Source organism: Nomascus leucogenys, chromosome 13 (assembly GCF_006542625.1).
Source record: "Nomascus leucogenys isolate Asia chromosome 13, Asia_NLE_v1, whole genome shotgun sequence".
Classification (NCBI taxonomy): Eukaryota; Metazoa; Chordata; class Mammalia; order Primates; family Hylobatidae; genus Nomascus; species Nomascus leucogenys.
Genome location: NC_044393.1, coordinates 16,779,564 through 16,797,088, shown reverse-complemented (window position 1 = coordinate 16,797,088; position 17,525 = coordinate 16,779,564). Strand labels below are relative to the sequence as shown.

The window sequence follows — 17,525 nt, the reverse complement described above, 5'->3', positions numbered from 1 at the left end:
GAGGCTCAGGCAGGAGAATCGCTTGAACCTGGGAAGCAGAAGTTTGCAGTGAGCCGAGATCACGTCATTGCATTCCAGCCTGGGCAACAAGAGCAAAACTCCATCTCAAAAAAAATAATAATAATAAGGAATCAATAATGGGCCAGGTGCGGTGACTCATGCCTGTAATCTCAGTACTTTGGGAGGCTAAGGTGGGAGAACTCCTTGAAGCCAAGAGTTCAAGACCAGCCTGGGCAACATAGAAAGACCCAATCACTACAAAAAATTAGCTGAGTATGTAGCTAAAAACTAGCTAGGCCGGTAGTCCTAGCTACTCAGGGAGGGTGAGGCAGGAAATAGCTTGAGCCCAGGAGTTCAAGGTTGCAGTGAACTATGATTATACCACTGCACTCCAGCCTGGGTGACAGAGTGAGACCCCATCTCTAAAAAAATTAGTTATCATCATCATCATCATCATCATCATCATCATCATCATAATTCAGGGAATAAAGACCAAAGTGTAAGAATTAGAAGAAGAGAATTAAGGAATATCAGAGTATACTGCACGTAGGAAAGGTAAGTACTGATTCCTCCTACTTGCTTCTGTGCCATGGGTATAATTTACAAATAGAACTGGGTTAATGTGGTCAAGGGCAACTGAGGTGGAAACACTGGCCTGGATAAAAGCACTTTGGGCCAGGCATGGTGGTTTATGCCCGTCATCCCATTACTTTTGGAGGCAGAGGTGGGTGGATCACCTGAGGTCGGGGTTTGAGACCAGCCTGGCCAACATGGTGAAACTCTGTCTCTACTAAAAATAGAAAACTTAGCCAGGTGTGGTGGCATACTCCTGTAATCTTAGCTACTCGGGAGGCTGAGGCAGGAGAATCGCTTCAACCCGGGAGGCGGAGGTTGCAGGGAGCAAAGACCACACCCTTGCACTCCAGCCTGGGCAACAAGAGCGAAATTCCGTCTCAGAAAAAAAAAGTAATTTGTATGTCAATAAGCCCCAGGAAATCCCTTACTTGTTCTTTTCACAGATCTTTTTTCACCTTCATCCACTGAAACTTTTGCATTTTTTGCATAGAGAAAAGAGTTGAAGGTTCAAGAACCACATACAAAAGAGGATACGTCATTTGCAAAAATATCCACAGTTGCCACAGAAAGATACTGGCAAAAATTCTGACTGACCAAGGTTAAGATTCAGGATGCTGCCGGTGGTGGAGGTTTTGTCCGTTTTCGTCGTGATAGGAGTTGACAGTTGAGGAGAGAAGGGCTTTGGGCTGCCGGATAAACTCCCTGCTTGTCCCGTCTTGGTGGAGGCTGGTGAAGCTGAAAAAGTATGGCATTGTTAAAAGACAGGTTTACAAATAAACAAATAAAACATGTAGGTGTGGTGTAGGGAGAGAATGGAGAGATTATGAAATTGTGTTTCATTTCAACAAGGCCGCTACAGCATCACAAATGGGGTGGGGTGGGGCATGGCAGGTTGACCACTTATTTTCAGCAAAGGGCTTTAACCGGACATGAAACTGTTAAAGCCACAAATGAAGAAGGTCTCCCCAGTTACCCTATTAAGCACAAAGCTCTAAGACAAATCGGCTAAGCTGCCACTGAAATTGGTTTGGCCCATTCACGGATATAAATCTCAACATAAATAGCGATTAAACCAACCCCCACATGGTCCAGATGCAGAGAACGGGAGCCAGGCTTACAAATGCGTATCATCCGTTTGTGGAAAGACACCATGGCCAGCTCACACACAGCCACTGCACCTGCCAGGGACCAACTTGGCCCCTTGGGAAATCTCCAGCTCCCATTTCAAAGGTTCTTGAGGCTATGTAAAGCCAAACCCAGTACCAGATGGAGTGAGGGAGACGTTGGTAAATTATGTACTTCTTCACTGTATTTCAAACTTTTACAGGAGGAGAGAGAACTGTACCTATGCCTAAGGCTTTTAAAAATACCTTAAAATGACCTACAACCTGCTTCTCCTCTGCCTCATTTCACAGGGTTAGGACAATAAACCACTTACATTTAAAAAAGCAAGCATTCATAGGGGCCAACGAGCATCCTAAAGATCCTTCAAATCCTGCCCCTTTGTCCTCGCCCCTCCATGGTACTGGGACTGTCCTGTTAATGCCTCTTGGGCCCATTTAAAAACTGCCGGGACTAAAGGCATCACTGACAACAATGACAGCCAACTCTTCCAAGACGAGCAAGAAACATTCTGAGTTGATCTGGTGCTTGAAAGAAATTTGTGGATGGCAAATTGGAGTTAGGAACTGAGGCTCCCCAGGGGCTTCGAAAGTGCTGGGACACTTGCATGGGCAGCACTTGCGTCAGTTTCCTCACCTGACAAATTAGAAAACTCAAGAACAAGGCTTCAGTGTGTTAAAACTCACATACCACTAGGCTGGTGAATACAAGTGAGTTAGGCAGCTCTGGTGCCAGGACCTGCCTGCATTACTGTTAATGTAATATAGTGGGAAGGACTCCAGACGTAAAGAGGCCTGGATTTGAGCACGGATTAGAAGCCAGACACTGTGGATTCAAGCCCCGGCTCAGCTGTTGCCCTGCTGTGTAACCCTGGGCCAGTTACTGGCACCTCTGCCTCCCTCTTCCTGGCAGCAGCAAAGAGAGACACTAATAATAGGATACAAAGGGACGATAACAGTAGCTACATCTCATCAGGCTGCTGTGAGGATTAAATCAATCATCTGAACAGTGCCTGGCATGCAGTAAGTACTCTGTTACTGTTTGCTATTAGAGCGGTTTTATTTTCTATTTCCCATTAACCTCTAGGGCTTTGGGGTTATCCTCTGAACCACTGATTCTCGGCTATGAGCAATTCTTCTCTCCAGGGCACACTAGGCGTTGCATCCAGACATTTTAGGAGAGTGGGGGGTTGCTACTGGCATCTAGGAGCTAGAGACCAAAATGCTGCTAAATCTTCTGCAATGCACAGAGCTGCCCCCCACAAGAAAGAGTTATCTGGCCCCAAACGTCAAAAGTGCTGAAACTGACACGCCACATGGGGATGGAGTAGGCATGCAGCTGGGAATCCTTTTCCTCATCCGGAAATGAGAAGGGAGTGAGGATCAATGTCCTCGATCTATGTCAATTGGTGCCCAGCAAGTGCTCAATAAATATTAGAAATTGTTTTAAGAAATAAGTTTTCTTTGCTTTTGTTTTTTTGAGATGGAGTCTCGCTCTGTCACCCAGGCTGGAGTGCAGTTGTGCAATCTCGGCTCACTGCAACCTCCCTCTGCCTCCTGGATTCAAGCAATTCTCCTGCCTCAGCCTCCCAAATAGCTAGAATTTCAGGCTCCTGTTACCACACCCGGCTATTTTTTGTATTTTTAGTAGAGACAGGGTTTCACCATGTTGGCCAGGCTGGTCTGGAACTCCTGGCCTCAAGGGATCCGCCCACCTCAGCCTCCCAAAGTGCTGGGATTACAGGCATGAGTCACTGTGCCCAGCCTATAATTAAGTTTTTAAAACAATAAATCTGTTTTACTGCAAGAATTAATAGAATTGGCCTAGCACGTGGCATGTCACATTCCTTCACTGGGGGGGCTGCTATATTATTACTAGTCCTATTACTGGTACTGTAAGACATAGAACTGAAGTGTTTGTTACACGAAGAAACAAGAATAGGCCAGGTGCGGTGGTTCACCCCTGTAATCCCAGCACCTTGGGAGGCTGAGGTGGGAGGATTACTTGAGCTCGGAAGTTCGAGACCAGCCTGGGTAACATGGCGAAACCTCATCTCTACTAAAAATACAAAAAATTTAGCCAGGCATGGTGGCACACGCCCATAGTCTCAGGTACTTGGGAGACTGAGATGGGAGGATCCATTGAGCCTGGGAGGTCAAGACTGCAGTGAGCTGTGATCATGCCACTGCACTCCAGCCTGGGACACAGAGGGAGACCCTGTTTCAAAAAAAAAAAAAAAAAAGAATATATAAAAATAAAGGCATTTTAACAGAAGTATTACCAATAAAATCTTTAGTGTTAGAATTTTTAACCTTATTAATTCATTTATGTTCTACCTCATTCCAAAAGCAATTTGCAGCTGCTCAAATATCTGTGTAATAGATTCCCCTTGAGGATTAATTGTATTAATCTAATTGTATTCCTGTAAGCAAACTAGCAAGGTCTAACAGCGAGGGCCTTACTATACTATCAAATACCCTGCTTGGGACTGCAGAGAACTTTGACAAGGACGTCAAACCCTAAAGGGTAGCAGGAACAAACAAACGCAAAGATGCTGTTGCACGTAGAACACAGCCAAGTGAATCCACATTTTCCTGCTCGACAGGTCAAGTTTGTTTGTTTGTTTGTTTGTTTTCAGACAAAGTCTTGCTCTCTTGCTCAAGATGGAATGCAATGGGGTGATCTCAGCTCACTGCAACCTCTGCCTGCCAGGTTCAAGCAATTCTCCTGCCTCAGCCTCCCGAGTAGCTGGGGTTACAGGTGTGTGCCACCATGCCCAGCTAATCTTTTTGTATTTTTAGTAGAGACGGGGTTTTGCCATGTTGGCCAGGCTGATCTCGAACTCCTGACCTCAGGTGATCCACCCACCTTAGCCTCCCAAAGTGCTGGGATTACAGGTGTGAGCCACCACACCCAGCCTATTTTCCTAATTCTGTATATACATTCATGTGTGCTAAAAACTAGTGTTAGTAACTAGAACAAGCCTTTAATTTGATAGATATATTTCCTTTGTTAATAAATAAACAAGTGTTGAGATTGAAGAGGTAGGTTCTAAATATTAAAAAATGGTTTTAAGCATAGCACTTAGATATGGCAAGAACAAGAGTGGCGGGAAAACATTGGTTTCCCATGGAGATGGGTCTGGTTCACACTCTACCCAGCCAGTGAAGGGCAGGGCCCATCCTCCTAAGGCATCTGGGACTGAAAGCTTCATGGAGTCAGGAAAAGGACATACATGAGAGTCGCTGCAACCCACAAGCCTCACGCTGCAAAACCCTCCTCTGCATCTCCCTGAGAAACAGGTCTCCTATGTCCACCTCCTAGTGCCACCAATCCTACCTCCCCAGACTGTGAAATACCCTGCACCTGCCTTGTCCTCCCAATATCATGAATGCCACGGCCACCCACCCGGTGGCTCAAGGCCAAACACACCTGGATCATTCTTTTTTTTGGGGGGGAGGGCGCAGGGAGAGAGACGGAGTTTCACTCTTGTTGCCCAGGCTGCAGTGCAATGGTGCGATCTCAGCTCACAGCAACCTCCACCTCCTAGGTTCAAGCGATTCTTCTGCCTCAGCCTCACAAGTAGCTGGGATTACAGGTGCCCACCACCACACCCAGCTAATTTTTGTATTTTTAGTAGAGATGGGGGTTTCACCATGTTGACCAGGCTGATCTCGAACTGCTGACCTCAGGTGATCTACCCACTTCGGCCTCCCAAAGTGCTGGGATTACAGGTGTTTGAGCCACTACACTCAGCCCATTCTTAATTCCTCCTTTGCTCTCATGCCTGAACTTACCCAACTCTTCAGGAAGGCCTCTGCATGCCTCTTCTTAAACATATACCAAATCTCTGCACTCATCTCCACCTCCACTACTATCACCGTAGTCCATGCATCTCAACAGGGACTGTGTGGCCCCCAACGGGGCAAAAATAATTTTTAGGGGGTGAAAAAATCTTATCTTACTATTCCTTTTACGTACAAAGCGTGTGTGTGTGTGTGTGTGTGTGTGTGTGTGTGTGTGGTGTGTATAGACAGTACATAAACAGATCTACAATATTTTCAAATTTCATGAAAGTCCACTCTTAGGTAAGTACCTATCCAAAACTGAAAATAGGTACACAAACAAATCCTTGGATATGAATGTGCACAGCAGCACTATTCACAATAGGCAAGAGGTAGAAACAACCGATCGTCCATCAATGGACAAACTGAGGTATCCCCACAATAGAATGTTACTGAGTCATAAAAGGAATGAATTTCTGATACATGCTGCAGTGTGGCTGACTTGAAAACATGATGCTAAGTTAAAGAAGCCAGACACAAAAGGCCCCATATTCTTTCATTTCACTGAAACAAAATACCCAGAATAGCAAAGTCAGTTCAAATAGAACACAAATTGGTGGTTGTTAGGGGCAGGCTGTGGGGTGAGAGGTAGGGGTGGAAGTTTGTGGGGGACGGGGAGTGGCTGTTTAGTGGGTACAGGGTTTTATTTTGGAGTGACGGAAATGTTTTAGAACTAGGTAAGTGGTGGTGGCTGAACAGCACTGTGAATGCACTAAATGCCACTGATCTGTTCAAAATGGTAAATTTTATGTTATGTGAATTTGACCTCAATTTTTTAAAAGATCTCAGGGGGAGTAAATAGGAAGAAAATGTCTAAAATGGTTCAGGGCCGGGGCCGGGGGGGGCGGCAATTAAAAGACTGGGCAACACTGCCCTGCCCATCAGTTCCCACGGAGACCCCGTAAGCACTTCCCACAGGTCTCCCCACATGTGCACAGCACCCTTCTCCCAGGGCGCTCTTCACACAGCAGCCAGGGCAGAACCCCTGAAATGAGGGCATATTGCTCCATCACCTAAAACCATCCAGAGGCACCTCATTCCCCAGAATAAAATCCAACGTCCTCTCCAACCTCAAACCCAACCTTTCCTTTCTACCTTCTGGAATGTCCGGCCACAGTTACCTACGGGCCACCCTGGAAGAGCAAGTCTGTTTACACCTCAAGCTTTTGTGCCTGAGGTTCCCAAGGGAAGGCTTTCACGCCCACCCTAGATCACACTGGCTCGAATTCCTCCATGGTCAGGTCCCAGCTCAAACATCACCTCCTCAAAGGCCTCCCTTGTTGGCCACCTAAAGTGGCCCAAGTGTCTCGGGCCTACTGTCTTGCTTTTGCCGTGAAAATATTGGCCCTGAAAGAGCAGGATCTGCACTGGCCAGCAGGCATCCAGGATACCTCTGAGTGCTTATCAGGTGCCTAATACATTTACTGAATGAGCAGTGCATAAAATAATTGAAGAAGGAGGTTTCCATTTCTCTTCTCACTGCTATAGTCATGATAAGCAATAAACAAACAATGACGAGGCCGGTCGTGGTGAGTCTTGACTGGTCCAGCACTTTGGGAGGCTGAGGCAGATGAATCACTCGAGGTCAGGAGCTTGAGATCAGCCTGGCCAACACGGTGAAACCCCGTCTCTACTAAAAATACAACAATTAGTCAGGCGTGGTGGTGCATGCCTGTAACCCCAGCTGTTCAAGAGGCTGAGGCAGGAGAATCGCCTGAACCTGGGATGCGGAGGTGGCAGTGAGCCGAGATTGCACCACTACACTCCAGCCTGAGTGACAGAGACTCCATCGCAAAAAAAAAAAAAAAAGGAAAGAAAGAAAGAAAAAGAAACAATGACAACCAGATAAAACCTTTTTCATACAAAAATATCAAACAAGCTCCCCAATGTTATACACCTACTAAAAACAAGGTGCTTGCTAAAAGAGTGATTAACAATCCAAAGAAGAGATATGACAAGGCCGGGCGCAGTGGCTCACACCTGTAATCCCAGCACTTTGGGAGGCCAAGGCGGGCAGATCACCTGAGGTCAGGAGTTCGAGACCAGCCTGGCCAACATGGCAAAACCCCTCTCTACTAAAAATACGAAAATCAGCCATGTGTGGTGGCACATGCCTGTAATCCCAGCTACTTGGGGGGCTGAAACAAGAGAACTGCTTAAACCTGGGAGGCAGAGGTTGCAGTGAGCCGAGATCACGCCACTGCACTCCAGCCTGGGCAACAGAGTGGGACTCCATCTCGAAAAAAAGTAAATAAATAAAAATAAAAAAACAGGTATGACTAAGCAGATCACAAAAAAATCCAAGTCAATATACATGAGGGTGTGGGTGGTACTGGCATGGAGGCCATCCCAGGTGCACAGAACAGCCTCACAATACAGAATTATCTGGCCCTAAATGTCAATGGTCCTGAGGTTGAGAAAAACCTGCTTCGAATCACTCCAGACATTTCAAAAGCAAAAAGACTTGGAAATGCTTGTTTCAATTAAAACTTTGAAACAGATGCCAATCCTTTTATAGAGCCATACATCTTGCCCAAAGGAAGAACTAATTGCCTTTGAAGTCACAAATAATTTAACCAGATTTCATGTTTTGATGTACAATTTGCAAGTGTGGGCTAAAACACATCATTTGTTATCTACATTTACAAAATCCTAGCCTGCGTGAAGGGCTGTTCTGACTACAGTAGGAAACATGAGCCTTGGAAATAAATTAGGAAAAAAATGCCCCTTCCCTCCCATGCACCCCAGCACTCTGGGCAGGGTGGAGAGGTGGAGTGAATGATTCATGCTAAATGTCCTCCAGTTATAAAACCTCAGAAACAACCTGTATGTTCAAAGTGCCGCACCTTGCACAACTCCTATGGTGCCACGTACAGATGAGCAGAGCATGGCCAGATGGTCTAGGATGGGTCAGGAGGTGTTGGTAAAAATGCTGTTTTGAAGGGTTATTCAGTAACACGGAAACACATATTCAGAATATAAGGTTATGGACCAGGCATGGTGCCTCATGCCTATCATCCCAGCATTTTGGGAGGCTGAGGCAGGCAGATCGTTTGAGCCCAGGAGTTTGAGACTAGCCTGGGTAACATAGCAAGACATCGTCTATACTAGGTGTATAGGTAGGTGTGGTGGTGCACACTTGTACTCCTAGCTACTCAGGAGGCTGAGGCAGCGGGGACTGCTTGAGCCCAGGAGTTGAAGGCTACAGTGAGCCATGATCACACCACTGAACTCCAGCCTCAGTGACAGAGTGTGACCCTGTCTCTTAAAAAAAAATCCCAGCTACTCGGGAGGCTGAGGCAGGAGAATCACTTGAACCCAGGTGGTAGAGTTTACAGTGAGCCAAGATCGCACCATTGCACTCCAGCCTGGAAGACAAGAGTGAAACTCCATCTCAAAAAAAAAAAAAAATTTTTTTTAATGTATAAAAATAAAAAATAAAAAAAGAATACAAAGTTAAGCTTTAAAAAAATAAACCCTACAGTCTACACCAGACATTGCAAACAGGTGATCCATGAACCAGGAGTTCACAGATGCATTTAATGTGATGTAGCTTTTATTTATTTAAAAATGTGAGCCAGTACATAAAAGTTGATAGCTGGGTGTGGTGGTATGTGCCTGTAGCCCCAGCTACTCAGGAGGCTAAGGCGGGAGGATCGCTTAAGCCCAAGAGTCTGAGACCAGCCTGGGGCAACATAGTGAGGACCCTGTCTCTTTAAAAAAATAAAAATAAAAATAAAAGCTGGAGTAGTTCCCATTTTTTTAATTTGAGGGTTCTCTTGAAAAAACAGAAATCGGCCGGGTGTGGTGGCTCACGCCTGTAATCCCAGCACTTTGGGGGGCGGAGGCAGGCAGATCACAAGGTCAGGAGATCGAGACCATCCTGGCTAACATGGTGAAACCCTGTCTCTACTAAAACTACAAAAAACTAGCTGGGCGTGGTGGCGGGCGCCTGTAGTCCCAGCTACTCGGGAGGCTGAGGCAGGAGAATGGCATGAACCCGGGAGGCAGAGCTTGCAGTGAGCCGAGATCGCGCCACTGTACTCCAGCCTGGGCGACAGAGTGAGACTCCGTCTACAAAAAAAAAAAAAAAGAAAGAAAAACTAGAAATCTCTAAATACAGAGCCCATACTCCTATGTGGCAAGAACCAGCAGGAGGAAAAGGTCCCTGTTCTCTTTCAGAAAGGCACAACTCTAGCTCAGCGTCTTGGGAGCTCATGACCTATTAGCCGTGTGTAACACTTATGGGTAACATGGGTGTTTAAAACTTACCCAAGAGCTACTGACTCTTCTGATACATGGTGCATGCTAGCATTTGCCCTGTTGTATTCCCTTATGAAAGAGCTGCTTATCATTGTAGCACTAAAGTAGCTCCAAGCTGCTGTAGTACCTCTAGCATGCACTATGTATCAGAAGAGCCCGTACCCCTTGGGTTAAGTGTTATACACCCATGTGCACACACAAGCACACGATGTGTAACAGGTATGGTAAGAAACGTATGTCTGCTTTCATTCATCCCAGTCTCTACCTACCACTCCCCAACCTCACTCACTGCCGTATCTGCCTGATCCCTGTATTTGAGCTTTCGGCTTAACAGTAGGACTTATAACCACACATAAAAAGCTCTGGAAACACAATCTAAGGGCTGGCTGTGGGAGGTAGGATTATCAGTGACTTTATTTCATTGACTGATTGATTGAGATGGAGTCTCACTCTGTCTCCCAGGCTGGAGTGCAGTGGTGCGATCTCAAGCTCACTGCAACCTCCGCCTCCCGGGTTCAAGTGATTCTCCTGCCTCAGCCTCCGGTGTAGTTGGAACTACAGGCATGTGCCACCAAGCCTGGCTACGTTTTTGTATTTTTAGTAGAGACGGGATTTCACCATGTTGGCCAGGCTGGTCTCAAACTCCTGACCTCAAGTGATCCGCCCGCCTCGGCCTCCCAAAGTGCTGGAATTACAGGCATGAGCCACTGCACCCAGCCATCAGTGACTTTAAATTCTGTAATAAAGAACTATTTTATGACAAAAACATATTGATTTCACAATTATAAAGAAAAAAAGGGAGTATATGAAACCTCTTTCTTTTTTTTTTTTTGAGACAAAGTCTGACTCTGTTGCCCAGGCTGGAGTGCAGTGGTGAGATCTCAGCTCACTGCAAGCTCTGCCTCCCGGATTCAAGCAATTCTCCTGCCTCAGCCTCCCAAGTAGCTGGGATTATAGGCACATGCCACCACGCCCAGCTAATTTTTTGTATTTTTAGTAGAGACAGGGTTTCACTGTGTTAGCCAGGATGGTCTCAATCTCCTGATCTTGTTGTGATCCGCTTTGTCTCGACCTCCCAAAGTGCTGAGATTACAGGCGTGAGCCACCGCACACGGACCCTCTTTCCTTTCTTAAATGGTAGCCCACAGTGTAGCTACCAGATCAAAGGACCATTAACCCAGAGGGTGGTGAATGTCAGGCCCCCCGACTCTGACCCTAATACACATTAATAACTTACATTGAGATCGCGCAAACAAATACTGGTGAAGGTAACCATTCTGGCCAGGAGGTCTATATAAAGGGGGAACTACAAAAATCACTGAGAATATTAACCACTTAGGCCATCTAGCTAGCAAGATTATAGGACACTGTGAGTTAAAGCCTTCTGGCTGAGCAAAGTGCTTCTTAGAAAGCTAAATATCCAGTTCTAAGGATTATAGGCACACAGCTCTGAGTTCTCCAATCTTCTAACAAAAAGAAGATTTCTACACTGTTGTAAAAGCTTTATGCAATAACATTTCAATTTGTAGTTTTATGTTGCTGGTTACAAAACTTTCACTGGTGAGGCTACTATATTATTTTCTATTCTATAACATGGCAATTTTTTTACACGATTGTGGGTGAACTACTGTCTTATCTCAATTATATTATTCTGACTGTGGAAGCATTTTAATACAAATTTCCCATCTCCCTCCACTGAATGCTATTATCACTGCTAACAGCAGATGGCAGTAGGGTGCAGAGAAAGGGAACAGGTATGGATACAGAATCTGGCTGCGGGCACTTTCGCACCTCTCTTACTCTCTGCATGGCTCTCAATTTGCCTTCTGTAAAATGTGGAGACTGACTCAGTTTCTTCTAATCCTCTTAGTCTGTAATAGTGCTTGGCAAACTATAGCTCAAGGGTCAAATTGGGCATACCACCTGTTCCTGCGGGGCCTGCAAGCAAAGAAAGGTATTTTAACATTTTTTTAATGGTTGGGGGGAAAAGAATTAATAGCTCATGAAACATGCACCTTATATGAAATTTAAATTCCAGTGTCCGGACACCTTGGGAGACCGAGGCGGGCGGATTACCTGAGGTCAGGAGTTTCAGACCAGCCTGGCCAACATGGTGAAACCCTGTCTCTACTAAAAATACAAAGAACAGCTGGGCATGGTAGCGCACGCCTGTAATTCCGGCTACTCAGGAGGCTGAGGTGGGAGGATTACTTGAACTCAGGAGGTAGAGATTGCAGTGAGCCGAGATCGTGGCACTGCGCTCTAGCCTGGGCAACAGAGCAAGACTTCATCTCAAAAAATATAAAAATTTAAATAAATAAATAAATTCCAGTGTCCGTTAAAAAAGTTTTAACTGTCTATGGCTGCTCTATTTTCTTCTATCTAGCTAGCTATCTGTTTACTGAGCTAGGATCTCACTCTATTGTCCAGGCTGGAGTGCAGTGGCACAATCATAGGTCATTGTGGCCTCAAACTCCTAGGCTCAATTGATCCTCCCAGCTCAGCCTCCTCAGTAGCTGGGACTACTGCAGCTTGTGGCTACGTTAGTGCAACAATGACTAAATAGTTGCAGAGTTGGAAAAAAGACCCAAAAAGCCTAAAATACATACTATCTGGCCTCTGACAGAAAAGGGGCCAATTTGTAAGAGTAAAATAATCATCAATATCACTCTCTCTTCCTACACTACACATTGGCTAATTCACGATTAGTAAAATGACCTAAGCACATACTAGCAAGGAGATTATATTTTAGGAAAGGGACTTTAAAGTCTACTCAAATGGGGGATTCTACTAACTTCTCACCTAAAAAGCCACTCAAAGAATGAGGTATTTTTCCAGGAAGTCTGATGTCATTTATCTTTCTCCTTTTGTACCTCCCAAGGGAAGAGAGAAGCTAAATTAAACACATTATCCCTGTTCTTATATTCCTATAAAACTGAATTTTTTGAAATGTGGTGCAGGAGAACCAATGATCGTATATATGCCACGTTTCATTTTACTAGTTATGCATTAATTTCACATATATTAGGAAAAGCCACAACAAGCAATTTAAACACACGAGCCTATACATTGTGTTTAGCTTAGGACAAAGCTGTGTTACAATTTTCATATTTAAGTATGTAATAAAATACGGCAGAAAACCATGGCAATGAAAGTTCAGGCAACACTAATTCACAAAGTCGCTGCCAAGGTTAAAATTTAAAACATTTCCTGAAAAGCATGCTCTGTATGGTAATTAATGTGCCGAAGGGTTTGTGTAATTAAGTACCATGTTTTGTGAACTTGGCTTAAATGGAACCGTGTCATGGAACAAAGTAAGCTTTTAAGGACTCTGGTCAGAAACAAGGGGGTAAAAAGGAAGACTTTTCTGAAACTGTGTCAACACAAATTATGTCAATTCCAAAACAAAACTCTACGACTCAACCATGAGTGTCTAGGACCATACGGCTATGAATCAGAACTAGAGAAAGATAGACTGCAGCTTTTATTTTACAAAACCAAAAGCCACAGGCTCTCTCTACCCCTCCTACCACCATCTGGGGAGCAGCTAGAAGCAGTTCTTGAAAATAACCCAAGGAAAAGAAAAAAGAAAAAAAATTTCCCAAGAAACAACACGAGCAAAGTCAGTAGAATTATTTGAGTTCACAACTGACTAAGTCCTCATTATTTTAACTTTTGGGGACATTCATGGTATCTTGAAGAACTGATGCTTGTTCCTTAAAGAATTCCTGTGTGAAGGAAGGGAGTGAGGGACAGAGGGAGGGAGAGAGAGAGACTAAGGAAGGAAGCGAGTGTGAAAGGCTGTCCAAGGTTAAGTCTTTGGCCAGAAGCCTAAAGCTGGTACTCCAACCTGCTTTATTCATTCTAGAAAATCTTCTAAGACATTTTAACCTGACATTTAATAATTGGAGATTTTACTTAAAAAACTGACATTTAAGAATTGGAGGTTTTACTTAAAAACTCAGACTTTGGGCCAGGCGCAGTGGCTCACACCTGTAATCCCAGCACTTTGGGAGCCCAAGGCGGGTGGATCACTTGAAGTCAGGAGTTCGAGACCAGCCAGGCCAACATGGTGAAACCCCGTCTCTACTAAAAAATACAAAAATTAGCTGGACATAATGGTGCACACTTGTAATCCCAGCTACTCGGGAGGCTGAGGAGCGACAATCGCTTGAACCCACGAGGTGGAGGTTGCAGTGAGCTGAGATGGTCCCACTGCACTGCAGTCTGGGTGACAGAGCGAGACTATGTCTCAAAAACAAAAAAAACACACACACAACACAATCATTAAAGAATATGACCTTTAAGGGAATGGGATCACACTGGGAAGACAGAGTACTATTATTATTTTTTACCTTTTTTTGTTTTTGTTTTTTGAGACAGGGTCTCACAAGGGGTCACACTTCGCCCAGGCTGGAATACAATAGCGCAATCATAGCTCACTGCAGCCTCAACCTCCCAGGCTCCGGCAATCCTCCCACCTCAACTATAGTCCCAGAGCAGCTAGGACTATAGACACACGCCACCATGACCAGCTAATTTTTGTATTTTTGGTAGAGACAAGGTTTTTGCCATGTTGCCCAGGTTGGTCTGGAACTCCTGAGCTAAAGCAATCTGACTGCCTCACCCTCCCAAAGTGCTGGGACTACAGGCATGAGCCACGGCGCCTGGTCAAGTATTATTTTTTATCATATGTGTTTCTCTAAGATTTGCACTGTTTAGTATGAATGTAGGGTTTTGACAGAAAAATACAATTTCAACTAAAACAAAATTATTTGTGCTACAGAAAGTCGATAATCCAAAATGCAGTGACATCTGAACAGAATTCCACAGGATTTCTGGCCATCTCCATCTACTTCTAGGTATAACCTCCAGGTGGCCTTTTGGGGACACTTTTCTCATTTCTGGGTTACTAGCAGCAAGAATTCCACCGGTGACTTCTTGAAAATCTGCTCTGTGGCCCCCTACAGTTCCCCATGATTGCTTGATGCTCACCTGCTTGGGCCCACCAGGTGTGCACGCATGGGAAACCCCCGTGTCCGAGGGGCCTCCTCCCCGCTCCCCCACACGGAGCTGACCTGTGCTCTTATCCAGGAAGTCCATGGACTCCTCGCTCGCGCTGAAGTGGCTCGATGTGGCCTTCTTCTCGGCATCCTGCTCCACGTCGGAGCCCGTGTGCACAGAAGAGTTTGTGCTCATGGGGGAGCGCGGCATATCCGACAAGGAAATCCGACGGCCTGTGCCCCCACTCAGCACGGGCTTGCTCATCAGGATCTTGGGGGACGCCGTCATGTCAAAGTTGAGCTTGACCTTCTCCTGCTTGTCTATCTTGGCAGTGCCGGCGCTGGGGTTGGTGGGATCGAGCAGCATTTGGTACTGGCTGTTGGGTGTGTAGGGTGTCCTAAATGGAGAGTAATTAAAAACCCCAAACTTCCTGCGGATGTTCTCCACGTAAACCTCCATCTCTTGCATGGCACTGTTGAAGATGCTCTTAGTCTTTTTCACAGAAAAAGGAATTTCTTTAGACATGAGGTAGCAATTATTTATTGGAACCCAGGCCCTAGAAGGGCAAAAGATAAAGAGAGTTTAAGTCAACTTCGTTAATTTCCAAGATTGCTTTTTTCTTGATGTGAACAAATTTGCCAAGCATGTTTGCCAAGATTCTTATTCCATTAAAAAAAAAAAAAAAAAACTTAGTTTGAAGGATTAATTAATGATCCATTTAACAAGCATGTTCTACCATAACAGAACATGAACAACAAAACTTCAGCTAAAACATTTAGAAGTGCAATAGACTTAGTCATTGTGAGCCACCAAAGAAACAATCCTCTTTGGTTTTCTCTTGGTAGAGAAAAATAAATCAGCCACTGCATCCGACAACACCTCTGAGAAGAGACTTATTCTTAGGTCACACTCAGACATAAAAAGCTTCCTTTTCCCATTGCCATTCGAAATAGGACCAGAAGGAAACTTTGATACTGCATCCCTAAAAGGAGGTACATGTTTTTGAATGTGAGATAATTCACATAGAAAATCACTGAAAACGGAGCCCATTAGCCTCCAGGCGTGCACTTTCCACCTCCCATCCCAGGCCAGTTCCATCTTCCTAACATCCATACCCCACGTTCCAATTTTGCTCTGCAAAGACCCATGACAGCATGTCTTTGCAGAATAAACAATGCCAGCAGCAGCTTTTCTGGAACCAGAGCCAGTGGCCCCCCGGGGAGGTGGAAACACCACAACCGCTGCTGTGGGTGACCACGCAGCTGATACAGGGACATCCCAGACATAACTTGGCTACCATGTATGATCTGCTGGCCTCAACCCAGTTTCTGGCTGGGAAAACTGGTGAGAATAAGCTTTCCAAGGAAGGCTTTTGTAGGATATTTTTTGTTTGTTTAATTAATTAATTAATTTTATTTATTTATTTGAGACAGAGTCTCGCTCTGTTGACCAGGCTGGAGTGCAGTGGCATGATCTCAGCTCACCACAACCTCCGCCTCTCAGGTTCAAGCAATTCTCCTGCCTCAGCTTCCCAAGTAGCTGGAACTGCAGGTGTGTGCCACCACGCCCAGCTAATTTTTGTATTTTTAGTAGAGACGGTGTTTCACTATATGTTAGCCAGGCTGGTCTTGAACTCCTGACCTCGTGATCCACCCACCTCGGCCTCCCAAAGTGCTGGGATTATAGGTGTGAGCCACCGCGCCCGGTCTTTTTTGCTTGTTTTTTTAAGAGACAGGGTTTCCCTCTGTCACCCAAGCTGGAGAGCAGAAGTATGATCAAGGCTCACTACAGCCTCAAACTCCTGGACTCAAGGAATCCTCCCAGATCAGCCTTCCAAGTAGCGGAAGTACAGGCATGCACCACAACACACCCAGATAATTTTTTAATTTTTGTATACTTTTGTAGAGATGGGGTCTCGCTACATTACCCAGGATGGTCTTGAACTCCTGAACTCAAGCAATCCTCCCACCTTGGCCTCCCCAAGAGCTGGGATTATAGGTGTGAGCCACCGCACCCAATCTCCAAGGTGGCCTTTTAGATTTCACAGACCACAAACTCAAGCCCGGTAGAAAGCAGTGGGGAACAAAGGGGACTTTGCAGAAGTAGAAAACTCACGTCTGGTGGAAAGCGAGAAAGCAGTATCTACTCAGTTGCTATCGAAAGCAACCATGTAGGAATCTGGACCCAACACTGCCACGTTTTCCAATATTTTAAAGAGAAGAAGAAAAAATAGACTTCTTATGTTACATTTTACCCCCATTTCAACAGCTGGCATCTAAGAGAAAACAACCCAGGAGAAATAAAGCATATCCCTGGGACAGAATTCAGAATACAGGCGGATTGTTTGCAAGTCCTGGTGATACCAGATCACAACACAAACTAAAACTAAACACCCCAAAAATATCGATCTGCTCTATCAGAGTGCTGGAAATCACCAGCTTCTCATCCATTCTAACTGCGTCTTTCTCCTGAGACCTGAAGAACCATATCTCCAGCAAGAGGGGCAGAGCGGAACAGAAGGCAGATGCCCTCAAGGTAAGAGTCTGCCTCACAGTGAGATTCTGCGTTCAAAGTGAGCAGGCACAGATCAGAACTACCAGACAGGACAGATGTGAGAAGGCTTCGGGGTCTCCAGGGCTGTCCCAGGGCAAATGACTCCCCCTTCCTAAGCTAGCCTCAGCTCTGTCACCGAGAAAAAGAGAGTGAGTCCTTCTC

The 17,525-nt window shown here is 45.3% G+C and overlaps 1 protein-coding gene across 33 annotated transcripts in view; it reads right to left on the bottom strand.

The window, feature by feature from the left end:
• Positions 1-17,525, bottom strand: part of ZMYND8 (zinc finger MYND-type containing 8) — a 149,092-nt gene that overhangs the window by 52,261 nt on the left and 79,306 nt on the right. For all 33 annotated transcript variants that reach the window (XM_030826663.1, XM_030826684.1, XM_030826669.1 and 30 more), the window contains 2 exons: positions 14,885-15,366; positions 1,171-1,311 (listed from right to left, as the gene is read on the bottom strand). In XM_030826663.1, coding sequence (XP_030682523.1) covers positions 1,171-1,311; positions 14,885-15,366 — 623 coding nt within the window. The remainder of the gene's footprint in view (positions 1-1,170; positions 1,312-14,884; positions 15,367-17,525) is intronic.